General features: G+C 40.8%; 1 protein-coding gene across 1 annotated transcript; it reads right to left on the minus strand.

Moving 5' to 3' along the window:
• Positions 1–1,659: 1,659 nt before the first annotated feature.
• Positions 1,660–27,937, minus strand: LOC121729969 (PAX3- and PAX7-binding protein 1). Its single transcript, XM_042118735.1, has 16 exons — positions 27,655–27,937; positions 26,924–27,054; positions 25,888–26,133; positions 25,320–25,476; positions 22,621–22,725; positions 20,465–20,612; positions 17,889–18,078; positions 17,469–17,592; positions 17,132–17,314; positions 16,286–16,461; positions 14,053–14,117; positions 12,849–13,012; positions 10,375–10,555; positions 9,703–9,836; positions 2,561–2,735; positions 1,660–2,080 (listed from the first exon to the last, which is right to left on the minus strand). The coding sequence occupies exons 1-16, from the start codon at positions 27,815–27,817 to the stop codon at positions 2,026–2,028; spliced, it is 2,397 nt and encodes a 798-aa protein (XP_041974669.1). The 5' UTR covers positions 27,818–27,937; the 3' UTR covers positions 1,660–2,025.
• Positions 27,938–27,972: the final 35 nt, after the last annotated feature.

Here is a 27,972-nt window from a genome sequence, read left to right on the forward strand (position 1 = left end):
CCCTAAATGTTTTAAACATATTATTACTCAGCCCTCCAACTTGATGAAACCTCAATTGATTCACTCTTGGCAAAATACAGTTCCTTATAAATTATAATTTGAATAAATTAAAATCAAACAAACATGCTTGTTATAACTTTTGTTATGGTTTATAACTTTAGGTACTAAAAATTGATGTGTGGCTTAGCCATACTCAGTATGCATATATTATTATTATAAATGTGTGTATTGGGACCTGTACAATAAATTTTTTCTCAAATATTTTATAGATGTGCAAATCTTACAAAAATGTTATTATTGTTGTGATTCTATATCGAATAAATCTTATTTGATGTCTGTTTGAATTTCATTTCAATAATCCTTAAGAGGATTCCACACCGCCATTTTTTCCATACCAACGTTGTCCCCTGTTTCCTCCCTGGATAATGCTAGTAGAGTTATAATTTTTTTCCTGAATATCTACGGCCACTAATACAATGTCCCTATGTTTTCTTTTTTTTCATAATTTAATTATTAAATAAGATATGAACGTTCAAAAACCCAAAAAAATGGCCAGATTTTCCACTGTGTTTAAACGACCAGAAAACAGATTTGGATAGATTATACAAAAAAAGCAAAACATAGGAACACAGCTCAAGCCTTTTTTTAATCTTTAATGAAAAAAGTACTTAAATCGGTTAAGTTTTGGAGAAGGAATCAGGGGACAACGAATCGTTGATTTTCTGGATTTTCTGCAGTTGTCTCTATCGCGTTCTGCGGTATAGGCTTGAGGTAAGGGAGACAGCTATAGATATTACACGTACTTTTTTTTCATTTCTCTAGCCGCTGTGGTATCCTCTTAACTTTATTATTAAACTACAAGTTGCGCGACGATCCGCGTAAAAAAGTCTCCCATGGTGACCTTTCCCTTGGTGTGGTCCATGTCTATATAAAATTGGAAAACAAGCTTTTCCTTTTTATTATTAGAATTAAGAATAGCCAATAGGTAGATATTATAATAATCTGATAAATTTTAATATTAAAACAAAAAGTAATTTTATACATTTTATTAATGCATCACGATTTCATTCGAATAGAACATAACTATACACCTTAATGTTGGAAGTCATCAGATAAACTCGTATAGTTACTTAACACTATTTTTATTTTAAGCTTTATCTGCTCATGTGTTCTTTCAATTTCACGCTAAAAGCAGCATAGACAGTAAACAAAAAGTTTTGTTCGTCACAAGGTTTCTGTCATTATTCTGATAAGACGTGTGCAACATGTCTGGATTTTGGTCGGATTGTTTACTGTTTGTGCTAGTGGCGCCCTCTGCTCTGACCTTTGCGTAATGTTGCCTATTGGAAGAACATTCCAGATTTTTTTTAGTAAGAACGGTAATATGAAGAAGAACGATTCCACATTACTCTACAAAGCATTTTACGTGAGTACGTAAAATATCATAAACGAGTGTTTTATGATAAAATATGCAACATTGGTGCATTACGTTGTCAGATGTATAGATTGCACTATAATTAAACTAGGCAGAGAATTTCATAATTTGTCATTTTATGCAGGGTTATGTGGCATAAAATGCGTTATTCAATTCTGACGACACAACCCACCACAACTCAGCACTTTAACATTATTATTTGTCTTAATTTCAACAAATGTACTGTGTACAATATTATGTATAATGTATATCACAAAATATAATTTATTGGATGTTTTCGTAACACAATATGACCCTATTAGAAATATATAGTCAAGTTATATAAATAAGGAGATAATATTGCTTGATACACAAAATAACCTAAAACAAAAATAGTTTTTAAGTCTTTATTTTGTATGTCTTTGTTTTGCATCTGGTTTTATGACACTTGATGTATTGATACACCAAATGTCATCAAATCAGATGCATGTAATAGCATGCTTCAGTTTAGAAATCGCACTGTGAATGCATAAATAACGAAAATTGCTCCATTTTGTTAGATACTTCGTCCCTATTTTTCCTTGGTGATAAATAAGCAGCTTGCACGTTTTCTACTCAACAGATTTGGCTTCGGCTAGTATAGCTCTCGTTTGTTCTAAGGCTTTCCTGAAACAAAAAGAAAGAAAATTATGACTAGTTTAATTAATTGACGTTACAAAGTAAGTAAAGTCTTTTTAAATTGTAATGAGCAGTTTTTTTTATTTGTGATATTAAGGGCCTGTTCCACCACTTCCAGATGAAAGTGTTGGATAGGCTCTCCACAACTTAATCTAAGAGATACTCCATACTATCTGTCAGGCAAGTTGTGGATAGCCCATCCGGCACTTATCAGGAAGTGGTGAAACAGCCCCCAAATTATATAAATTATCGAGCAAAAATGATAAAAATATAATTTCGTCAGAAAAGGTACGAGTTATGCGATAGAAAGAGAGTGCACATGTAGGTGAATATAATTGTAAGCACCTAGCACTGCGCGGTCGGAATTTGAACTTTGTAATATCGTAGCATGAGTCGTTATTTCTATAAACGGGTTTCGCGAGTGGGAATTGTGTTGGTACTACTATTATATTCTGTGACTATACTCACAGATGTAGCGGGTTGTCTGTCTGCAGTCGCGACGCCGCCAGCTGCGCGAGCGCGGCGAGGCGACGTAGCGCGCGACGCCGCAGCTCGCCCGCGCGGGGCAGCGTGTCCGCCAGCGCCGCCGCCGCGCCCGCCATCTGCGGCCCCGGCGCCGCGCCCGCCGCCATGCTCAGCATGTCTACACACAATATTTAAGTGTTAAACAAAAAGCAAAGACGTTGCTTTAGAAATAAAGACGGTCTCTTTATTATTCATTTATTGTTATCTGTATTTAATTCAAAACACCTTATTAAATAGAACCTCGTCAAACCCTGATTTTTACGGTAAAATTAGACCTAAACAGATTTGTAGGAGAACTTTAATTATTATCTAAGACTTCCCATGATCGACGTCAATAGGGACATGCAAATATAATATTTATGAAGAAATTGTATTAAAACGTTAAAAAAATATAAAAGAAGGGTAGGGTTAATATTTTAACTAACAGTGCAGGGTTAATATTTTAAATAACAGCAAGGTTAATCTTAAATAATATAAAATTCTCGTGTCACAATGTTAGGCCGCGTACTCCGCCGAAACGGCTTTACTGATTTTAACCAAATTTTATATGCATATTCAGTGGGTCTGAGAATCGGCTACTGGGTACTTATTATATTGATAAGTGCTTTTGTTGAATAAATAATAGTAAATTATTACAACAGACTGACGGCGACCATTGTTTATGCGACGGGATAGCGATGGATTTGTCCGTGGGAGAGCCATGCTTCGGCACGAATGGGCCGGCTCGACCGGAGAAATACCACGGCCTCACAGAAAACCGGCGTGAAACAGCGCTTGCGCTGTGTTTCGCCGAGTGAGTGAGTTTACCGGAGGCCCAATCCCCTACCCCCCTGTAAGTGCCGCAGTTGAAAAACAATTTGTTACCCCAGGAGGGTACCAACTGCGTTGGAGAATCCCTCTCTGGACGTCCATGCTTAGGAACCCCTGGAACTGAACGTGGACGTCCAGGCTGCCCCTCGTATTCTGGGGAGGGCAAAACTGCGCTCCAATCTGCTCGGGGCAAGAGCAAACACACAAAGGCACCCCCCTCGATATTAAACATGGACTTTTGTAATATCAGGGGATTACACTCCAACCTTAATGCCGTCCATTACCACCTTGAGACGGCAAAGCCGGCTTCGCTCTTTTTAACCGAGACGCAGATATCATCTCCGAGTGACACATCATACCTTTCCTACCCAGGGTATTACCTCGAGCACTCCTTTCTACCCAAAGCTGGAGTGTGTGTGTATATCAGAGATGATATCAGCTCTCGCCGCCTCAGCAATCTTGAGGTCATGGACCTATCAAGGGCATTTTCAAAAAAATGTGTACCCCTGGTTTTTACCTTGTCCCTTGACTTCGTTACAGATTATTTGTAAAAAATTACATACTAACATTTTGTAATTTTAATGTAGGAGCAAAAACAAGTTCTCTTTTATTAAAATACATTCACGTTTGTATAAAATTTTATTTAGTATGAGATTTATAAGGGTTTTTAAGTACCGAAAACTATTAAATTCACCTGTCCCCTTCCCAGAAGTTGTAACAAAATCTTTAATAACTATTTTTTTTCTTAAAGTAAGTTACTTAAAAAAACATATGTTAGATTCCTAAATAGTTAATGTATCAATTGAATGTCTTGTTATTGAAAAATCTAACATAATTTAACTACAAATTAATTAAAATTATAATCATGAAAAAACAACCCTACCGGAATGTTCGGTTTAGTGACCGTTTTTTTTTAGTTTTATAAACATACTACAAAAATATTTTCGGCACTAAATGATAGCACTATATTTCATTGTACATCGAGAAACTCCAATTTGAATTTAGTAGTTAAAAATCTGCTACAAGACGCGGACGCAGGTTGGATGGTTCTTCAGGAACGGTTTATTTGTTCAGATAAGTGTAAGCATTATTATACTTTCTCCAACTGTTTTTACTGTTGACACGTTGCAAAATTAGCTTAGTATTTAGTATAAAAAATGAAATTGTGATAACTATTATCGGTTATTTACAAACACTTTAAAAGTAAAAGAAAGTAATATTACGTGACTTCCGATTTGTGACTTTTCGTATGGTGACATATAATGGAACGGACAAGTTACAACAGGCGGAAAGCATTAGGCTTAGGTCACATTTTAAATAAATTATTTTTTTATTCACAGATTTTATTAAGAAAATTGGAGATTTTTAAACTGGTACGATTAACGTACAAATATATTTTTTATTACTTATGCGTTAAGGTGACGCCGCGTTAAAGTAAAAAACCGTTTTGGATATGTTTTAGATTGCTAGTTTTCTATGAAAGGCCGGCCCGGCCTCTCACAGAAAACAAGCAATGGAACAGCAAAAAATGGAAAGGGCGTAAGCGACAAAATAGTTTTGTCGCGTAATTTAAAAACCATAAATACATTTCATATAAGCTATGGGCAAATTAAAGTGTATGTTTGAACAAATCCATGTACATTTTTGGAAGGTTAAATCACTCTCCTCTGTTGGAAAAATAGGAATCCTTTTTTTTAGACAGGTCTATTTGATTGATTATTCTGTGTTATAAAAGTTGACCAATGGTGTTATGATATGGGTAAATCAAAGACAAAGATATGATAAATACTGACAATGAACTTTAATTTCTTAGCTTTAGTCATTGAAAAATCGATATCGCTACAGCCAAATTATCAAGGCGTCGCCTTTACTTAACAATAACAAATATTTAAAATTTAAGTACTTACCTAAAAGTTTTATTTTTTAAATAATTTCGATTTTATTTCCACTACTTTTCTATCAGTAAAGTTGAAAATCATTTTGTGTCATTGATATTTTTAGATTTATAATAACTAGACATCGGATTATATGCATTATGTCACTTTTTAGGCGATAGTGCATATTTTGGCAATTTTGCATATTTCGGTAGTTTAACTTCCATGGGCATTAAGATGGCAATCGGAAAATGTTGGTAGACAATTATTATTGGCGTATAATAAATAAATAAAAACTAAAAAGTCTTTATTTCAAGAAATTAAAAATCCTGGATTTTATGAAATTATAAAAATTGGCGCTTTTATTAATGTCACTACCGGAAAAGTCTTCAAAAAAATAATAAATTTTAATATTAAGTGACTTTTGATTGTGCATATTTTGTGCATATTTCGACCATTTTTCGTGCATATTTGCATGGATATTTCGGCACTTTGATCGTGCATATAATCCGATGTCATTAATAACTTAGTAATTCGTAGACATGTGAACACATCTTTATGATTATGAGATGTTCGTCCCTCTAATTAATGAAGTTAAATCTATGAAATCAAAGATTTTTTTACTTTTATAAATAGTGCAACAATAAAAATGTTTAAATAAAAGGTTTTTGTGTTATAAAAACTTCTTTAAATATGTTAAAATATTACTTACTCATGTAAAAAAATGAAAAATAACCTAGTGGGTAGGTCACATAGTCACACTATGGATTAAAAATAATTGCTACTCTTGTTGATCCTTGAAATTATCTATATTTTTTTTAATAAACAATTAAATATGCATTTCACTAGATTAAATAAACGAAGAAATCCATTTATTGCTGTATTTTTTTGTATTAAATTATATTTTACATTTAGTCGCACAACGGAATCTGTTTCGTCGAAAATTCGATTTTGTTTCAATAATATCAGAATAATATAACGTTTTCAGCGTTCTTTTTAACTTATTCCATTAGTTCAATATTTTTCCTTGTATATGACATTCAAATAAAGGTAAATAAATGACCTTAAAAAATATAGACATATTTTTGCAAGGGTACACTTTTTTTTGAAAATGCCCTCAAACTTATGGCTCCGCATAGATTGCGACGACCACCCTCGCGTCTATACGTGCCTATATAGGTCCCATAGTGGTAACCCCGAGACGGACCGACTCTTGGAGCACCTGCAAGCTGCTTCAGATTTTGTGCAGTAGCAGATCCCATCCGCAGAGATCATAATACTTGGCGACTTTAATGCCCACCACGCCGACTGGCTCAATTCCAGTAAAACTGATCATGCGGGGAGATCTGTCTGCAACTTTGCCCTTGCGAACGACTTGACACAACTGGTTATTATGCCTACGCGAATCCCAGATGTGGATGGTCAGAATCCTTCCTTGTTGGACCTCCTACTGACTTCAAATCCTGACGGCTACCAAATATCCGTAACCGCACCACTTGGTTCATCGGATCATTGCCTTGTTAGCAGTTCTGTGCCACTTACGACGGTGTTAAGACAGCGCGCTGTTAAATACCGTCGTGTGTGGCACTACAAGTCAGCAGACTGGGATGGGATGCGGTCGTTTTTTGCATCCTATCCTTGGGGGCACGTGTGCTTCTCGCCGGATGATCCCGACAACACTGCCAACTCTGTTGCCGATGTGGTGATGCAGGGGATGGAACTTTTCATTCCGACCTCTGTAGTGCCAACTGGCGGCAGATTTCGTCCCTGGTTTGGTTCATCCCCCAAAAAAGCTTCTCGCCGGAAGCAGGAGGCTTACCAATCCCAGGATTCCAACGCAGTGTCTGCTCGGTATTTAAATACCTGCACATATAAAAAGGAGTACAACCTTGCCTCTAGGTCCCTCAAGAAAGAGATTACTCGGGCAAAGCAACAGCACGTCAATAGAATTGGCAAGAGACTTGAGCGCCTCCCCTCGGGAACCCGTGCATTCTGGTCTCTGGCCAAAGCTATTGAAGGAAATTTCTGCAAGCCAACCCTACCATTCCTACACGTAGGAAATGGATTGTTGGCCCAGGACGCAAAAGACAAAGCCGATCTTCTGGGCAAGCTCTTTGCGTCAAACTCGACCCTGGATGATGGGGGGCAGAAACTGCCGACCATACCGCTATGCACGAGCATCATGTCGGATATACGGTTTCATCAGCGCTCAGTGCGAAAAGCCCTCTATTCCCTTGATATCCAAAAGTCGAGTGGGCCTGACGGAATCCCGCCTATTGTGTTGAAAAAGTGTGCTCCAGAGTTGGCTCCGGTCTTGACGCGTCTTTTTCAGCTCTCCTATTCCACTGGCATCGTCCCGGCTTCCTGGAAGACAGCCTTGGTGCACCCGATCCCCAAAAAAGGTGATCGCTCAAATCCTTCCAACTACAGACCAATCGCTATAACCTCTCTCTTCTCGAAGATAATGGAATCCATTATCAATAGCCAGCTACTTCGATACTTGGACGGCCAGGGATTGCTAAGCGACAAACAATAAGGGTTCCGTAAGAGTCGCTCGGCTGGTGATCTCTTGGCATACCTGACTCATCGTTGGGCTCAGGCAATTGAGTCGAAGGGAGAGGCATTGGCTGTTAGTTTGGACATTGCGAAGGCCTTTGATCGGGTTTGGCATAAAGCGCTGCTATCAAAGCTTCCATCATACGGGCTGCCCGAGAAATTATGTAAGTGGGTCACTAGTTTCTTAGCAGACAGAAGCATAAAGGTTGTAGTTGACGGCGAATGCTCGGAAACTCAATCTGTTAATACTGGTGTCCCTCAGGGCTGTGTGCTATCGCCTACTCTCTATTCATACTGCATATCAATGACATGTTACAAACCAAAGGCATTCATTGCTATGCGGATGATAGTACAGGTGATGCTGTATATACCGGCTCCCCTAATATTTCTCGGCAAAATGCCACTGAGAGTCGAAACGAACTTGTGTCTAAGGTGGAGAATTCATTGGAGAAGGTCTCTGAATGGGGTAGACGTAACTTAGTCCAATTCAACCCCGCCAAGACACAAGTCTGCGCGTTCACCACTAAAAAGTCACCAATGGTCGTTTATCCTCGTTTCGAGGGCACATCTTTAACCATCTCCCCTAGCATTGAGATACTTGGCGTCAACATATCGAGCGAAGTCCAGTTCCGATATCATCTTGAGGGTAAGCCCAAATTAGCCTCGAAGAAGCTTGGCGTTCTTAACAGAGCGAGACAGTACTTCAGTCCGGACCAACGCCTACAACTCTACAAGGCACAGGTTCGGCCTCATATGGAATATTGTTCTCATCTCTGGGCAGGGGCGCCAAAATACCAACTGCTCCCTCTGTATCGTATCCAACGAAGGGCTGCTCGAATTGTTGACTGCCATAGTGTTTCAAACAGCTTGGACCCCCTGGAATTACGCCGAGATGTAGCTTCACTCTGCATCCTCTATCGGTTGTATCACGGGGAGTGCTCAGAGGAATTGTTCGAAATCATACCACCTGCAAATTTTCGCTATCGTCCCACGCGAAAAACATACCATCCTCATCACCTTGATGAGTGGCAGTCTTCCACAGTGCGTTTTTCGCGTAACTTTCTGCCGCGCACTGTAAAATTCTGGAATGAACTGTCACCAGCAGTATTTCCGGACCGATACGACTTGCAAACCTTCAAGAAAAGAGCGTATTCTCTCTTAAAAGGCCGGCAACGCACCTGCAGCTCTTCTGATGTTGCGAGTGTCCATGGGCGACGGTAGTTGCTTACCATCAGGTGACCCGTTTGCTCGTTTGTCCCCTTATTTAATAATAAAAAAAAAAAAACGTTGTCATGGTGACATACTTATTTGGTCAGTTCAATAAAATATATTTTTTTTACAAAAATTTTATTTTTTTATAAAATATTGTTTTTTTACAAAAATTAACCGGAACGGATTTCAAATCATTAATCAGCGTTCAGTGACGTCACACATGCTATGCCCGCGTTCCATTTAGCGTTAAAAATAATCAAAACGCTCAAATGCCTCCTATTTTGAGCGTTTTGATCGCGGGGCATGACAACTTTTTGAGAGCTACGATCAGGTGGGGCCATTGTCAATAATAATTGTCAAACAGTAGTGACGTCATACAGACTATTATAGGTCCGTTTTGGCAGTAAATTCCAGTGTTTTAATTTTTTTTTTAATATACTTCTGGTCTATTGGAGTTCTTTGATATAGTCACAAAAATTAAAATATCGCATCTATCCCTAATATATCATTGTGGCAAGCCTAACTATTAATTACTATTCATAATTACTTCAATAACAGAACAAAATTATACCTAAAAATATAAGCATTATTTTCCGCCGTATCTGAGAGCATATTTTTTTACAATTTACGTACCGATGAGTTTAAGCGCGAGCGGGTCAGCGTGCAGCGGCGCGGGCGGGGCGCAGAGTGCGAGCGTCGCGCGCAGCAGCCGCACGCCGCCGCCGAGACAGCGCCGCCAGAACACGCCCCCGGGGCCCTCCACGATGCTGCAATACATTTATTTATTTCAATAATCTATCATCACAGGGGCACGTTAACGTTAGACAAGTAATCTTAGACATGAATATACACATAATAAAGCTTTGTTATAAATAGATACGCATACAATGAAAACATTGCGTATCAACTACAGCTCGACAAGGCTTTAAATGAACGTGGCGACAAATGGAACTAACGCTTCTATAAAATAAAATAATTGTTTTATTTCTGAATAGATTTGTAACAAATGCTTTCAGAAAGTTGAAACTACTGGTGCCTACCACCAGTTCGGCAGCTATCCCGGCGAACTATCATACAAAAACGTCATTTTTGACATTTCTTTACCAGCAACGCACCGTCCACATTCATTGAAAGCCTTGGAGCACTATATTCATAACGTAACATAGAACTATATAAAATTCTTTTTTCATCTATATCTTATTGCAGACAACAGTTATGCAATAAGATATAGATGCAATATCACGGATTGATGACGGTAGCTTCAGCGCGTTAAACACTCAATTGGTTAAGACATTGAATACTGACTGCGGCGGCAGCGCGGGCAGGAACACGTCGGCGGCGATGGCAGCGGCGAGTCTTGCGTGCGCGGCGGCGGCGAGGCGCGGCAGGCAGCTAGCGCGCGGCAGCTCCAGCGCGCGACATAAGATGCTGCGCAGGCGCACGCATGCCCGCACGCACACCGGGTCCCATGCCTGCTCTACTAGCTCTGTAGGAGGATGTTACGCACGGATTAAGACGATAAAGTACTTTTAAAAGGTTGTGCGCATTCTTTTCCTCATCATAATAAAAATAGTTAGGCAGTGAACACGCTATACGATGTTTTGTTACAAGTCAGTCACGTGTGATTGGCGCGCGACCAGTGTTAGGAACGGTACGATAATTGGGACGCTGCTGGCTGATCATCACGATTCTTTTTGAGGAAGCTTAGGTCATCCCCTCTGTTCTCGTAGACGATTATCTCATGATGTTCTGAGGCTTTTACTATTCCATAGTAATTTGCAGCCCTGCCTTTGTCCTGTCCCAGTGACATGGCATCTACGCTGATTATGCGTGGGGTGGTACTGTGTCTTATCCCCATTGCTCCCAACTCCTTCAAAGACGAACATGCCCGTTCAAAGGCTGTTTGCGCGTCCCATTCGAATACTATTATCGTTTTGGTGTCTGATTTCAGTATTCTGCATGGTTGGCCAGCGAAGGTAGTTGTTGGGAGAGCTAAATATTTGCTCATTTTCATGTTCGTCTTTGATGTACTTCCGTTTAGGATTGCTGCTAGTCCCGGTGAGATGTTGACGTGGTTGGGAGTGCTAAGACGGCTGTATGTTATACCCAATGTTTCGGTTGGATTTGACATAAAGAGAGGGATCGGCCTTAGTTTAATTTTCGGTTCCCCGTTTTGTCCGCGGGCTAGTAATTGTTGGGTTTGCTCTAGGGTCGGCTGTGTTACAATTTCGGTTGAAACTGCCCGTTGTATTTCTGTGTGTGCCTGTGATTGTGTTGGCGCATGTATTTCTCCTGGCCTGTCGGTTGATGTGAAGTGTGTCTGTATGGACGTTGGGGTTTGTGATCGTGTGCGTTGTGTTTGATTTCGTGTGTGTTGTGTTGATGTGTTTGTTATTACTCGCCTTGGTGTATAGTTTAATTTGTTGTGGCCTGTGTATAACGTTGAGCCATTTGCTGTGGCTGCACTGAGACAACTTTGCTAATGAATACCATCAACGGTTCTCTGGTGGCTTTTTCCTCCATGATGGTAGGGAGGGTTGCCTGACTTAGCTCCATTTCCAGTTGTATTTCTAAGTCAGACCTGTTACTACCGAACCTTGGGCATTCAATGAGCAGGTGGAATTTTGTCTCGTCCTTTGCGGGGTCACAAATGCAGGAGGGGCTGTCTTTAAGGTGGAAACGATACAAGTATGCTGCGAATCCTCCATGACCGGTCATGGCTTGCACGTGTGTAGGCGTTATTGTAACGTGCCTTAGTATTTCCCACGCCTTTTTAACAGTGGGGAAAAAAACTTTTGTGACCGATCCGGTTGAGGAGGATTGGTATCTTTCCTGCCACTTAACTGTTGTCCCCTCCCTTATTTTTCTCCGTATATAGGACATTGGCACTCTGTTGTAATCTGAGGCCGTGTTTATGGTAAGTGCAGCCTTTTTTGCCAGTTCATCCGCTCTTTCGTTTCCTGGAGTACCCACGTGCGCTTTTAGCCAGAATAGCCGCACTTTTCTGCCTTCCTCTGTTATAGCTTTAGGTTAGATAATACTTTAGGTTAGATAAGGGTTAGGGTGCTGCGCTGCATGCTCGAGAGCGATGAGGCCTGGCAGTCGGCGGTCTCTTTCTGCGAAACCGTCCTTTCGCAGAAAGAGGCCGCGGAGAGGAACAGAGAGGATGACCCAATACTCCGTTCTGCTCCGCCGGCGTAGGACGGGAGTGCGCAGGCGTCGTTATGCGAACCTCCAAAGTTGTCTAATCCGGGGCTCCGGCCAAGGATGGGAACCTGCCCGGCTTCAGTTTGCCGAAGTGTTCCCTTATTTTGGTGGAAATCCGGTTCCTTTTGAGGTATACCGATATGGAGGGAGTCCTGTGTTAGACAGATCCAGGACGTCCCTCCGTATACGGCTAAAGGCAAACGAAGGTTTTAGTGGGCAAGCCCGGCGCCTCTCGCGGGGAGTCCCACATACCCCCGGGGTGCTTCAGCTGAACTGAGGCACATCCCCAACCCTGGGGTGTAAGTGTCCCTTATATAGAGTTGGCACTGTAAAAGGGCCGCGTTGATATAGCAAATTTTATGATTTTTATTGGCAAGTACCCCAGGGCCCAGCGTCATATATTTGCTCGTACAAAAGTTAAAAAAAAGTTACTCTTTCAGCGTAGCTACTTTCACAGTGGACTCATACGTACATATCATATCCTATACAGGGGACTCATACACGCCTTAGAGTATTATCACATTGTTTTTTTACACCCTGTATATCGTGTTGTTACTAGACTTGTAACTTACCGGTGACCTTGGGTAGGACAACCTTATCAACGATGGTGGGCACCAGCATGAGGTCGAGGTCAGAGCGGACGGCCTCCTCCGACACCGACGCCGGCTCCTCGTCGGACGACTGGTCGGAGTCGCTCGACACCTTGTCTGACCGCACGCCGTACATCACCAGGCATCTGGAATTAAAAACATAAATAAAACTATAATAAAAAAAAACCTATTTTAACGAATATTGCATTGTCATTGGCTCATAATACATATTATGCAAAGTTTCGAATTAATTAGTTATTAGACTATTGGAGATCGGTAAAAATCGTGCTTAAAGATTTCGTTACATACATACAGCCCAATCTTATAAAAGCGCCTCCGTGGTCCAGTGGTTTAGAGCGTGGCTCTTGACTCGGAGGTCGTGGGTTAAATTCCCGAGTTGGAAACATATTATTTCCAAGTTTGGTTAGTATGATGCAGGCTGATTACCTGATTGTCTGACGAGTAAGATGATCCATGCGTCGGATGCGATATTTTTATTTTGGTGTTTATTTTAAAGAATTCCATGTAGAATAGACCACAAGTAGGTTTAAGTATTAAAAAAATTAAAACACTGGAATTTATTACATTAATTTTAATACACAAAAAATGCGGTTTACTGTTGTCAATTTAAATTTTGGCGCCAAAACGGATCTATAGTCTGTATGACGTCACTACTGTTTGACAATTATTGACAACGGCCCCACCTGCTCGTACCCCTCCTAAAGTTGTCATGTCCCGCGTTCCATTTAGCGTTAAAAACGATCAAAACGCTCAAAATGGAGGCATTTTGATCGTTTTTAAAGCTAAATGGAACGCGGAGATGGCAAGTGTGACGTCATTGAACGCTGATTGGTGTTTTGAAATCCGTTCCGTTTCAAGTTATTTTTAATTTGTAATTTTTGTAAACAAACAATATTTTATAAAATATTAACCTTGCAGTGGCCCTTCTTTTACATTTTTTTAAAGTTTTAATAGCAAAATTTTCATAAATATTATTTTTGCATGTTCCCTATTGCATAAGTTGATAAAATTGATATGCAAATAGCTTTACCGCGGTAGTCCCCGAGTGCCACACGTTTTTTTTTTAATTCCGGATATACACACAGTCCCCGCGAAATAAAATTTCAATTAAACGAACTACCGGCGATTTATTGTAGCAAAAAATATAAGTTGACGTAATGCTCACTTGTACCAGTCCATTTTCTCATAATCCTCGTTGTCTTCATCGGCGAGCGGGTTCCACAGGATCAACTGTAACGTAATGTGTTTATTCATTTTATTTACACACATAAAAGAGATACCAAGCCACACAGGCGAGCTAAATATACGTACGTTAGAAAACTATGTAACTATATTATGTCATATGGCTAACATTTAATGGTGGCAGAATAAACATTATATATTTATTTAAATAATATTTAAAACCTATGTCACCATAATTCTCATACAATCACTATAAATGGGAAACTAAATAGCTATGTCCACACTGTGCACTTTCATCTTCAATTTTCGTCATCAACTTTCATATTGGCCTACACTCCATAATATTGACGCGTTCAATAATTCAATGCGTCAGGGAACGCAACGCCAATATTGTCATTTTTGAAGTTTTGGATACGGTCAGAGGGCATGCGTCGCGGGCATGCCTCACGTTCGCTGTTGACTGCGCTATAACGCATGCCCTTGACGAACAGAAAAAGGCACAGTGTGGACAAAGCTAATCGACTACAGTCTATAGTTAAACATCGTTAGCAAGCCTCAAAGCGTTGAAGCCACTGAGTGAGGATGTAAGATCCAAATCGTACTTAAGCACAATTTTATTAATTATTTTAAGCAATTCGCTTCGATCAATCAAGGAGATCGCGCGTGCTCGCGCACACGGGTCATTTAATCATTCACAAATGTCAGTCAATAAATCAAGTAACATATTGTACCGATTTAATCGTTTTACTTATCAATAACTAGCTGTTGCCCGTGACTTCGTCCGCGTGGACTTCAGTTTATAGCGCGCGGTGTCAACAAAATTGGTGTCAAAAGCTTTTATAAAAAAAAACCCTGGTACCCCTTAAATCAATACAGCTGTGCAGTGTGCACACAATAAGTATTTCATTTTTTTATATTAAACTTTATATTTTATGCCAAATTTTAAAGCTTATTTAGCCCCCCAATTACACAACTTTACCCATAAACTATTTATCATTGATAGGTTTAAGGTTATGTCACTGCACAGATAAAGTACTGAGTTATTTAATACCGTAGAATAGATATAACAATCGAAAAAAATCGAAACTTAAATGTAAGATGATACCACCTCTTATAGAAAGACTTTTGAGCAATTAGCGTCAGCGCGATGTAGAAGACGCACGGCGCCATCTTTTATGAATTTTTGGAACTAACTTAATTTGAACAAATTTACGCATTTTTACCCCCTTACAACCCTTTTTTCCAGTAAAAAAGTAGCCTATGTCCTTTCTCAGGCTTTAGACTTCCTGTATACAAAATTTCATTACACTCGGTTCGGTAGTTTTGGCGTTTGGCGTGAAAGCGAGACAGACTGACAGTATAGATTATGTGCACACTGCACAGCTGTTTTTGGGTATTTTGATTAATTAAGGGCCGCGCTACTACTAAGAGGCGTACCACTTACCAGGGTTTTAAAAAGTTTTTAAATTTGACACAAATTTTGTTGACACCGCGTGCTATAAACGCGGACGAAATCGCGGGCAACAGCTAGTTATGAATAAAAACAATATATAATAAAGTAGGTATGATTAGTTCTGTTACAATAATCATAATGAAGTAAAAAATAAAACGCCATCTGTTTTCATATATTAGAATTAAAATGTTGATTGCATTGATATATTTTCTGGATGGAATATAGGCCAACACGGTACACTTGAACTCCTTTATTTTAGAGCGCCTTCTGTTGTCAACTTGTCACATAATATATTAAAAATGCAGTTGGAGTTCTGATAAGATAGATTGATTATTATTATACCAAGTGATAATATTATTAAACATATATTCTAATGGACATGTGGACAGGCCACATGTCCATTGTCTACGTTACGACGTCGTCAACGTGGCACGGTACGTTGTCGTGACGTGAAAATTTACACAGTGTTGTTTGTAGCAACATTGTACGTCACCATGCATTGTAAAACTGCTACATTTTTTACTACTTATCTAGATATGGACAGCACAATACGTATTCAGCTTCTGCTATTGTTAAGAAGACAGAGATTTAAGAACAAAAGGAGGTAAAATGTTGCTACATCGTGACGTGCATTTTCACGTTAGGTTGACGTAAATTTTCACCTCACGTCAACGTACCGTGCTACGTCACCGCACCATTCCACGTTGACGACGTCGTGACATGGAGATGTGGACAGGCCGTACATCACGAGTGATCACAGTACCTGGTGTCTGACGTAGGGCGCGAGCAGCTGCGGCAGGCTGTCGGCGAGGTAGGCGTCGGCGTAGAGCGCGCGCGCGCGTCGCCGCCAGCGGGCCAGCCGCGCGCACACGCCGCGCACGCCGCGCCACGCCGGCAGTGCGTCCGCGAACAGCGCGCCCGCCTCGCGACGTATCTCCTCTGTCAACACGGCTTTATGTTTTACACAGCATTTTAAACAGTATGCGATAATATAAACTAGAAACTTATGATCTGAAGTCTAAACCGGTGGTAGGCACCTTAGTATCAACGTTCAGAAATATTTTTGTAAAAAATTACTGAATAAAAAATATTTTGATTTTTGATTTGGAACATAGAAGACGTCTTCTAATAACTAAATTGTATTGGACACCGCACAGAAAATTATAAATATATTATTTTATACTAAATATTTAGCTGTGAACAAATCAATTTTACTAGGGGTTGTTGAAATTGTCACCAAGCAACGGACAAGCAGCGGAGATTATTTTAGGTCGACCCCGTGCCAGATCTCTCACTCCTGTGCCTGACGTCACAGTTGAGAGATATGCGTGACGTGACTCTTGAGTAGCGCACACTGGCCACAGGCTAGGCTATATCATAAGGCTGAAGTCTCGAAACCAAACAGACAAAAAACAAATCAGAACCAACTGAAATAAGTATAGATTTATATGGATAAGCCGTCCAGTACGCCGCGCGCCGCTTGGTTTTCGGGGTCCGTCCATACAAATCTATACATTGTCACGCGCCGCGCCACCAACACACCGCTTCCGCCCAGCCTGCTGATTTGCAGACCTACCAGAGAAGCCTAACGGTATGTCTAGGTACGGACCTGCGGTGGCGTTGAGTGCGTGCGCAGTAGCGGGCGGCAGGTCGTCGTCGCTGGAGTCGCCGTCGCGGTGCGCCGCGCCCGCCGCCTCGCGCTTCAGCCGCCGCGCGCGCCGCCGCCCCTCGCGCTCCGCCGCGCGACGCGCCGCCTCTGGGTCTTCGGGCGCACGTGCTACACCGCCACGACCTAGCAACATATTTTTTAAACCATTTGTCGTAAACTACCACTTTATATTAGTATGACAGATTAGGAGCTCTTTTGAGATACAAAACATTTGTCAAACAAGTTAAAGTTTCACTAAAAAAAAGTTTATCACGAGCATGAGGTAATTTCGTTGTACCAGCCAGTGCGAGTACATCGTGCGCCTGGTCCCGCACGTCGGCGCGGCGCCGCTCCACCAGGTACGAGCAGCGGCGGCGGTGTAGCGCCAGCGCGCGCGCCTCCAGCGCCTCCAGCTGCGGCATCTACAGACGCATTATATTAAGAAGCTGTTGCTGAATGAATATCCATACTAATATTATAAACTAGATGACACCCACAATTCCGTCAAAATTAATGTACCGTACATTTTTCGGGATAAAAGATAGTTTTATTTCTATTTCCTTGTGTTTAATTTGTAGTTCAGATAAAACATTATCATTTCTGATTTGTACTGTATTGTAATGTGTAAAAATCTAGGTAGTGCTCTATAATTTTCGTCCGATCGACGGGGGCTGGACGGGGGTTTACTGTATATGAAATTAGTAAAATGTCACAATACCTTCTCGTCGAGGCACTCAATGAGGTCAGTGACGTACCCGCGCACGGCCTGCGCGCGGCGGTAGGCGGCGTCGAGTGCGGGCGCGCGCGCCGCACGGGACTCCCGCACGCGCGCCGCCCCCACCAGCCGCTCGCGGCAGCGCTCGCGACGCTCCAGCGCCGAGCCGCGACTCGCGCTTAGCTCCGACAACCTGATGATGATATTAAAAGTTCAGTTTGTATATTATTTTGTTAAATTATTTAAATATTTATTTCATTTACGATACATGAAAAAATTACAGCTACTGTTAAATTTAAAATCAGAATATGTGTACATAGCAAATGAGTCAATCAGAAGTTTTTACTAATAGTAATAGTTTGCATGTTATAATACAACATCTTAAATAAAATTGAGATTGGTATTTTAAATTTTTAGCTAGTGCTACTTCAATAGAATTTACATTTATTTATGTTTTACTTGAATGTATTTGAATTAGGGATTGCAATCCGGCGTCATTTTCAATCCGGACCGGATTTGACCGGATTTCCATAACTCCGGCCGGATCCGACCGGATGAAACTGAACTAAAAAGTAAAAATCATTCTATTTTTTGCATTTTAGTTCAAAAACAAGGCATTTGTATCTGTTGTAGATGACAATTTTTTTTTCAAAGCGAAGTAACCACTTTTCATATACCGCATACATATTTGAAATCATGTTCGAATCACTAGATTCGAACATGATTTCAAATATGTATGCGTATAGTTGCCTAAGCATATATACGGCATTCTCGCAACATAGTCGGCCTAGTACAGAGGAATGAGCAGATCAGTACGTCTGGGACTAAACAATGTGAGAGCTTCCTCACGATGTTTCCGTACGAGCTTCCGTATTATGCACTTGAGATCTGAAAATGTCTCATTAGTTCACGCCTCCACCCGGGATCGAAATAACACCCTCTCGAGTGCGAATCATACTCTACCCATATCAATAATTGAGTTATTCAAGTGTCATTAAACTTATGTGTGGGTAGTTCATAAAAATAAATCATAAATATACAAAATTTAGTTCTGACCCAAATCAATGCAAAGAATCATAGACATATTGATATTTATATTAACGATTTGTTACTTTAATTTAAAAGTAACTAACCAACCAATGCGAAAAGGAGATCAGAAGACGTATAGGTATGGTCAAGAAGTCAATGTCGCAGCTCCAAAGAAGATTGAAAGATCGTAACATCTCACGGAAGACAAAAATCAAACTTGTCCAATCCTTAGTCTTCTCCATATTCACCTACGGAGCGGAGACGTGGATTCGTAAGAAAGTGGATCGCGATCAAATTGACGCCTTCGAGATGTGGTGCTGACGGAAAATGCTCCAAATACTATGAACCGCCTCTCGTACCAACGTCTCCATCGATCCTTAGTGACTTAAAGATAAAAACAAGACTGTCGTCGATATGTCTACGAAGAGTTTTGGATTTCTTTGGTCACATCGCAAGAAAGGATGGCCATAACCTTGAACAGTTTGTGGTTACAGGCAAAGTTGATGGTTGCCGTTCAAGAGGCCGAAGCGCTATCAGATGGTCTGACCAAGTGCGCACTACGCTAGACACCGGCCTTTATGACGCCCTCCATTCTGCCAAGGATCGTCACAGATGGCGTAAAGTGGTCACTTCTAAACTCATAAAGGGGAATCACGACCCTCAGCAATGAGGGACACGACGCGAGGAGGAACCAACCAAAGTGTGACCACCAAAGCGTCACCTGGTAAACTACTTCTTATAAAGCTGCTTATGGCTGAAATGCCCTTATAGCTTCTACTAAGACACTAGTGTAGTAATTCGCTTTATTGTCAGCAAAATATTATTATAAAAAAGAAGATAAAGCTTAAACACCATTTGAAGCACCATTTTCATGCAACGACTATATCAGTTTGCTACCAATTACTAGCACCGGATCCGGTATATTGGGACCGGATCCGGTAACCGTAAAATTGTACCGGATCCGGCGAATTTCCGGATCCGGTTTTCCGGATTGCAATCCCTAATTTGAATAGGCTACGAAAATTACAAAACTTGGAAGAAATTATATTTTGTAAAAAAAATCGGTGTTTTCGATAGGTCAAATTTTGAACCCCAAGAATACTATGGACACGCGGGCGACGTGGCGGGGAAAAATATATTTACTTGAGATACTGCAGAAATAGCTGTGCTGACAAGCCGAATATAAGGCCCAAAACACATATCCGCGTTGCGACACCGCGTCGCGCCATTCAAAACTCATAATAAAAAAGTAAGGAATTCCACCAATATTTGTGTTGTGATGCTCACTGGTGCCACAACGCGCCTATGTGTTAACGCCTCCGTGGTCCAGTGGTTTAGAGCGTGCCCCTTGACCCACGACCTCCGGGGTTCGATCCCCAAGTTTATTTAGGACAATGCAGGCTGATCACATGATTGTCTGACAAGTAAGATGATCCATGGACCATGCGTCGAATGGGCATGTAAAATTACTCCTACGTACTTCACCGAAACCGGCCACCTTCACCGAAACCGGTGTTGGGAGTTATATGTGCTACGGCTCTAAAACCCACCTTTCCTGCAGCGCATCAACCAGGTCGTGTGCGGTGGCGGGAGCCGCGCGGCCAGGCGCCAGTAACGCGCGCAACTGCGGCGCATCCGCGCGCGGCGGCGGCGGCGGCGCCACCGCGAACGGGTTTAGCTCGCTGGTACCGAGCGCCGCTGTTTACATGATAAATATTTGAGACATGTGTACTTAAAAAAAGTCACAACATAACAGCTGCACTCAGAGACATTCAATGATTACCTATAGTTTGTGCGTTTTATGATGATATGCGTGACACATTATAATTGACAATAGTAGGGAAGTTACCTAACAAAAATTAATCGATAGTTTAAAAATACCGAATCACTTCGTAAAGGAATTGCAATCGAAATTATCGATTTCGTACTGACATTTCAGTGGTGCCGGCGTTTTAAGATGGCCGCGCTTTTTTATCGATTTGATTTCGATTCAACCGAGTCAATCTCTATTGACATAAGTTCCGTTTCATGCTTATGACATTTTTCAAATATTTTCGTAACAATAATTTTATACTCCTATTTCACAGTTAATATTTATAATTTTTATTAATAAGTTAGCATTTAGCATCTTTTCATTTTTATTCATTTACAATTATAGGAAACATTTGTTTTTGTAGATGGAATATAATTTATTACATTTTGATTTTTTTTGTTTTCTTGTAAAAAAACCCGTAGCAAGGAACATGAAAACTGTCACCCATATCATCTTAGAACGCACAAACTATAACTTTAAAAATTTAACTAAGAAATTGACAGAGTGGAGTGTACGTCAAAAGGTCACAGTCATGTTACGCTAACCGAACACGCCCTCAATCCTAAAGGCATGTTCAGATATTTTATGACCCGAAAATCGGCACTGCAACGGAGTGGTTGACAATTCCTGTTCAACGTTTAGCTCGCGAGATTTATTTGACTGTCTGCAATAAAGTTGTCGAATCAGGCCTATCGTGTTTAGCCCCAGTTTCACCAACGTTAAAACGTGAGAGAGCCTTGCTTCGGCACGAATGGGCCGGCTCGACCGGAGAAATACCACGGGCTCACAGAAAGCCAGCGTGAAACAGCGCAAGCACTGTGTTTCGCCGAGTGAGTGAGTTTACCGGAGGCCCCTACCCTTTTCCCTTCCCTACCCTCTCCAGTCTCCTATTCCCTCCCCTACCCTATTCCCTCTTAAAAGGCCGGAAACGCACCTGCAGCTCTTCTGATGCTGTGAGTGCAGAGAGCTTTTTCCATCCGTTTGCCCATTTGCCCCCTTATTTCATTTAAAAAAACGAAAGAGGTAACGTGATACTAATTTGAGCGTTAACTTTAACAGACGTTGGTGAAATTGGGGCTTAGACCCAATTTCACCAACCTCTGTTTGTTAAATCCTAACAAGGCATTACTTAACGGACCTTGGAAAATTAAACAGACTGTTCAAATACTTATGTCCCACAGCAAAAATGTAACAGCGGATTAGTAAATGTTAAGTGAACAACGAGTGAACAACTATCAATTCGTTCATTCTTGTTATAAGGCGACGAAATTGCAATGTACAAGATTAATACAACATGTTTGCTGCAATGTGTCACTTTCTTCCATAGTAGTATAATAGTAGATAATGCGACCAAATTAAAATATCACTGATCGCATACATTTGTTACGCTATAATAGTTCTTCTTAATTTACCAGGTTAATAATTATTATCGGTCAAAGCTGAAAACATGAATCATAATACAAACTTTTATTTACTTATTTTGGTTTGGTAATTTTGATACAAGTCAGTGTATTTGCAATGTCAAGGAAAATCCGAGGGCTGAATTTTTGACAAAATAAAAATAAATAATTATGCATAACATGAAAAATAATAAATAATATGTAAGGATGTGGCGAAACATGGCGGCAACACTCAAAAGTCAAAACAGATTCTTTTATTGATATTGGATATTGTCTTTAAAAAGTTGTTGTTTTGACTATTATAACGGCCTGTTATATATTTAACGGACCTCCCTAGCAGGAATTAAAATTTAACACCGTGTTAGGCGATTTGACATGGCAACTAGGTGGAACGCTCGATAGCTCTAACAGGCCGTTAACTGATTTAACAAGCCGTTATTTATTTAACATTGCTTGATGAAACTGGGTCTTAGTCTAATAAAATTAGGCTCACCAGTGATATCGGCTATAGCAGGCACGGCCTTCTGCATCTGTTGCTCCTCCCACTCGTCCGTCTCGCTGTTCATGTCTTCGTCCGAAGCCGCCGCCGCCGTCGTACCTGCATAGAGTGCATACATTTAGACAAATGAACCAAAACCTGTGGTAGCGTAGCGCGTAGTACTGAAGTTCTATCAGAGAAGTTGATTCATAGGTAGATGGCGGACCTGCGTTATTTGGTCGCGTTATGTCAAACCCAGCCGACAGAGCATAGCTAACATTGGATCATAAAGTTAATATACCTAGCTAGGGTTGCCATCCGTCCGGATTTCCCCGGATTTGTCCTAGTCTGAAGGGCGTCCGGGGTGCGTCCGGCCGGGTTTTTTGAAAAGCGTCCGGGTGAAATCCAAACACTTTTGATGAGAGAAGAATAACTTTTAAGTCATGCAGCAATCAACGAAAGATAAAAACTTGCTAAGCATACCTACACATGGTTTCTTGCACGGGCTTGAGTTAGTCAGATTTTTACAAATTCTTGTTGGAAAAGCAAAAATTGGCAAGAGGTTATCGTAAATACTGTTTATGAGGTGTCCGGGGAAGTAACTACATTTCGGCCAAATGTCCGGGAATTTTGTCGTGCCTGACCGGCGAAGGCAATTTGGGTGATGGCAACCCTATGGCCTATACCTAGCGGAATAGAGCAACAATCTTTAGCTGTCAAACGAAACCGAATTTAGTTTCATCTCTGAGTAAAAATATGTGTACGTATACACTTACACAAGCATGATTGAACATGATTTCTACGAGATTAAATTGTCAACGTGCGGCACGTGCCGACTGGACGTCAAAAAAAGAGTGCTGCTGTCATGTATCACACGTCTCTTTAGTTTTATAGTGACATCTCTCTTGCTCAGGCCTTTGTTTCTCTATTCCGCTAGGTATATTAACTTAATGCATTGGATTGACGTAATCCGAACAAATGAGAATGGCATAGGTCTGTCAACTGCCAATGAATCAATTTCTTCGATGGTATATTTAACCGCTACTTGTATTTTTCAACTCGCAAACGAATATCTATATCGTTTAGCTATGTTATCACGATAACAATTCAACGCGCGAGCACCGCCGGTCCACTCAGAGGGAATCCTTTAGTTTACACGCGAACAATATTTAAACAGCTGCCTTACTCCTGACAGAATCAAAATCGAATCGAGTACGGTATCGAATCAGCTCGATCTCAAAGCTTTTGCTACTTCCGACATACAGGGTGCAATTAAACCTTCCGGCCAAATTTGATAAATTGATCCTTGTTAAAAATAAAAATACACGTATTTTTTCTTTTATAATCAGTAATCACTAAGTACTTAAATGTTGAGAAATAGCTTCTGAAAGTTTTCTTAAAAAACATATAAATTATGGACACTACGCGCCATGCGCCGCCATCTCGCTTACGCATTCATAGATAGCAGCGCCTCCCTGGCGCCACCCCCGCTCTTCCCCCAAGTGCGTGAATGGCGAGAGGCGCCGGCCGCGCTATATTGTAATTCGTACGAAGTGACCATTAAGCATCGATTTTGTTTGGGATAAAATATGTTTTTGTAAAAAATTAACACGAGGTAAAAAAACGAGTGTGCTTTAGACCACACAACTGGAGTAAAACTTCTTGATGAATGATTGTTCGTCTCATTCGATTACACTTTAGTAACGTTCTCGTCACGCATTCACCAGCTTTCCCAAGTCAAGCATTCGTACAGAAGTTTGAGAAAATGTGCGCGCGCACCTCTCCGTTCGCCTCACCCGATCACACTTTTAGTAACGCTCTCGTCACGCATTTACCAGCTTCCCCGAGTCAAGCATGCGTACAGAAGTTTGAGAAAATGTGCGCGCGCACCTCTCCGTTCGCCTCACCCGATCACACTTTTAGTAACGCTCTCGTCACGCATTTACCAGCTTCCCCGAGTCAAGCATGCGTACAGAAGTTTGAGAAAATGTGCGCGCGCACCTCTCCGTTCGCCTCACCCGATCACACTTTTAGTAACGCTCTCGTCACGCATTTACCAGCTTCCCCGAGTCAAGCATGCGTACAGAAGTTTGAGAAAATGTGCGCGCGCACCTCTCCGTTCGCCTCACCCGATCACACTTTTAGTAACGCTCTCGTCACGCATTTACCAGCTTCCCCGAGTCAAGCATGCGTACAGAAGTTTGAGAAAATGTGCGCGCGCACCTCTCCGTTCGCCTCACCCGATCACACTTTTAGTAACGCTCTCGTCACGCATTTACCAGCTTCCCCGAGTCAAGCATGCGTACAGAAGTTTGAGAAAATGTGCGCGCGCACCTCTCCGTTCGCCTCACCCGATCACACTTTTAGTAACGCTCTCGTCACGCATTTACCAGCTTCCCCGAGTCAAGCATGCGTACAGAAGTTTGAGAAAATGTGCGCGCGCACCTCTCCGTTCACCTCACCCGATCACACTTTTAGTAACGCTATCGTCACGCATTTACCAGCTTTCCCAAGTCAATCATGCGTACAGAAGTTTGAGAAAATGTGCGCGCGCACCTCTCCGTTCGCCTCACCCGATCACAGTTTTAGTAACGCTCTCGTCACGCATTTGCCAGCTTACTCCCCAAGTTATGCATGCGTTAAGAAGTTTAACTTCAAAAATGTTTCGGGGGTAAGGCCGCAGCTCTTATCTGTGTATTTGTTATAATACTCACGTTTGGGTTTATCGCTCGGCAGCTCCAAGCCACGCACCTCGATCCTGCCCTCGTCTTCATCATCATCGTCGTCCATATCGTCATCTCGCCGGAGACGGGAGCCCGGACCGGGGGACTTGTCGGACGTTATCGGCACGAAATCGCCCAGCTCACGAGCCTACGAACAGAATTACTGTTGATGGAAACGATCTAATATGTATCGGGAAATATAAATATCAAACATGTAAGGATTATTCAACTTTTTTCAGTGTCTGACTGAACATGTGACTTTGTTTATAAACTTGTGTTTATAAAACATTGTAAAAACGGCAGTACGTAATTTATTCGGTCAGACACTAACAACTGTTTTATAGTGTCTGACTGAGTGTATGATTTTGTTTATAAACTTGTGTTTAATTGATCACTTATTAAAAACAGCAGTACGTAATTTATTCAGTCAGACAGTAACAACTGTTTTACAAGTCAACAAACTACAACTAGCAGCGCTGCAATCTTCCTCTATCCGCTACCTGTAAGCAATATTATCTGGATCCTCTCGGCGCCGGTCTTAGACCCTCACCTCTCATACCTGCTGTCGCGTCTTGCGCGCCGCGTGGATGAGCGCGGCGTCGGGAATGTGTCCGGGGGCGACGGCCAGCGCTGCGCGGACGTTCTCCGCGCGGTATCGGTGAAAACCCCTACTGTCTTCCTCGTTCTCGCTCGAGGACAGGTCCCCGTCCCCATCCGCGGCCAGAGCCTCCCGCCCTGACAGGATCAGCCCCTCCAGAGTCACTTTCTTCTTAGGTTTCTCTGTAACTTTCTCTTCTTGCCTTTCCTAGGTTTAAAGAAGGCATTAAAACACACCCTACATAGTTAAGTAAGTGCTTTCTAAGTTTTAAAAGTCAAAGTAATTTGCTGGTTATATTAACTTTAACATAACTAATAATAACAGTGTTATTATTAGTCATATTATACACTTAAAGTAATATTCATGTAATATTATTATGAGAATTTAACAGTGCAGCTTTTTAAATATTGTGTTCAATACTATGAATAATAAAAACTAAGGAAGAGTAACTGGGTCAAAAAATTTGTTCCGATTCTACAAAATGTGGCCCGAATACATGCAAGAATTTTGTGTAATTATAGAAGTGACAATTATTATCAATGACTTTGTTTTGTCAATTTGAATGTAGTGTTTCGTAGCTATTGCCATATTATTTTAGTGTGCGAAAAGAACCTTGAGAACCAAATTCAAAACGATTGAAGTATTGGAGTTACGTTTCCTTAGTTTTTATTATTTGTAGTTTCAATAAATGATTTAATACATATTTCTTAACACCTCCATCGTGGGTATCGCAGACACAATAGATTTTCAATTGTTATGCGGCAGCCGGCTGCCACTTGGGGATTGATGGGTTAAAAAACAACATTAATACTTCTATCGTGGATTCCAGAAAATGCTATTGTATTCTATTATTTTCGCGATCACCGGTGCTCTTATGGGGCTTGAAGGATTAATGAGGAAAACTCAAACTGTAAATTTTTACAATTACTAAGTATAAGAGTAAATTTTTAAAAGTGTGATATTTGTATCCACTGGCTACAAGTAGTGTTCCTTTTACCTGGTCACCGTTACTGTCAAATTTGTTAGTATCATCATTATCAGGACCTCGACGCTTCTCCCTCTCCCTGCGCTTAGCCAATTTCTTACTCTGTGATGACTTTTTCACTTTGAATACCTCACCATCCTCCTCTGAAAAAAAGTTTGCAATAAATCTTAAATCTTCATACCACTATATTATGAGACATTGCACCTCTTTATATATGCATGTCAGAAGTCAGAAGAAATGTTTAAAATAATATCAAAATAACACAAACTACCATTTTATACAAATAATATGCATGCAGTATTTAAATTTATAGTTTAGGTCTTTGATAGACTAGGGTCAACATTTGCCAGTCTGGATTGCTGCTAGTCATGCCCTCACTTTCATTTATAATAAGAGGGTTAACGCAATATTTAATTAATAATAATATAATTGGTGTTCATGGTTGGATACTGCTGTCAATCCTAGCGACACAGGATATACAGTGGTGGGAATGTGTGGTGGGCCAAAGCCCGTTTAATCATAATGAACCCATAAAGCTAAGGTTGGTAAAAAGGTGTGTAAAATTCATAGAAAAGTTAGTGTTTTTATCTTTGCTAAATCTTTAGCTCTATAAAAAAAAATAGTTTTAAGTTACTAATACATTAAAAATAAGAACATTTATGGGAGGTTAAAACGAACAATAGATGCCCTGTGCTTGACTTGTATTGAACATGATTGAAATTGAAAAGGACAGTTAAATTTACCTTCGTCCGCGAAGCTGAGTAACTGAATGCTTTTAACAGGTTTATTTTCTTTCTTATTTTGACTAATAATCGGCGGCGGTGGCGGTTCAGGGTCTCCGTCGTCGTCATCGTCGCCACAAAATACGCGTCTCTGTATTTTCTTTGGTTTACGAAACAGAGACATGTTATGAGGATAGCATTAACATGTACTTATTACAAGTATTATAACAAAATTTTGTAGATTTTCTATGGTAGTTTTAATTAAAATTGCTAGCAGGACTAAGCAATTTCTTATTTCGTACAATTTGACAAATGACAATTTTCTAAATGTCTTCTGAT

Source organism: Aricia agestis, chromosome 8 (assembly GCF_905147365.1).
Source record: "Aricia agestis chromosome 8, ilAriAges1.1, whole genome shotgun sequence".
In the NCBI taxonomy this organism is placed as follows: Eukaryota; Metazoa; Arthropoda; class Insecta; order Lepidoptera; family Lycaenidae; genus Aricia; species Aricia agestis.

Bases quoted from the DNA above. Each gene is read 5' to 3' on its own strand.
- LOC121729969 (XM_042118735.1), bottom strand. From the start codon at position 27,817: ATGTCTCTGTTTCGTAAACCAAAGAAAATACAGAGACGCGTATTTTGT. The intron at 14,118-16,285 runs GTACTGTGATCA...ATTACGTTACAG, and splicing joins CGCCCTACGTCAGACACCAG to TTGATCCTGTGGAACCCGCT. The intron at 13,013-14,052 runs GTGAGCATTACG...TTTTAATTCCAG, and splicing joins GAGAAAATGGACTGGTACAA to ATGCCTGGTGATGTACGGCG.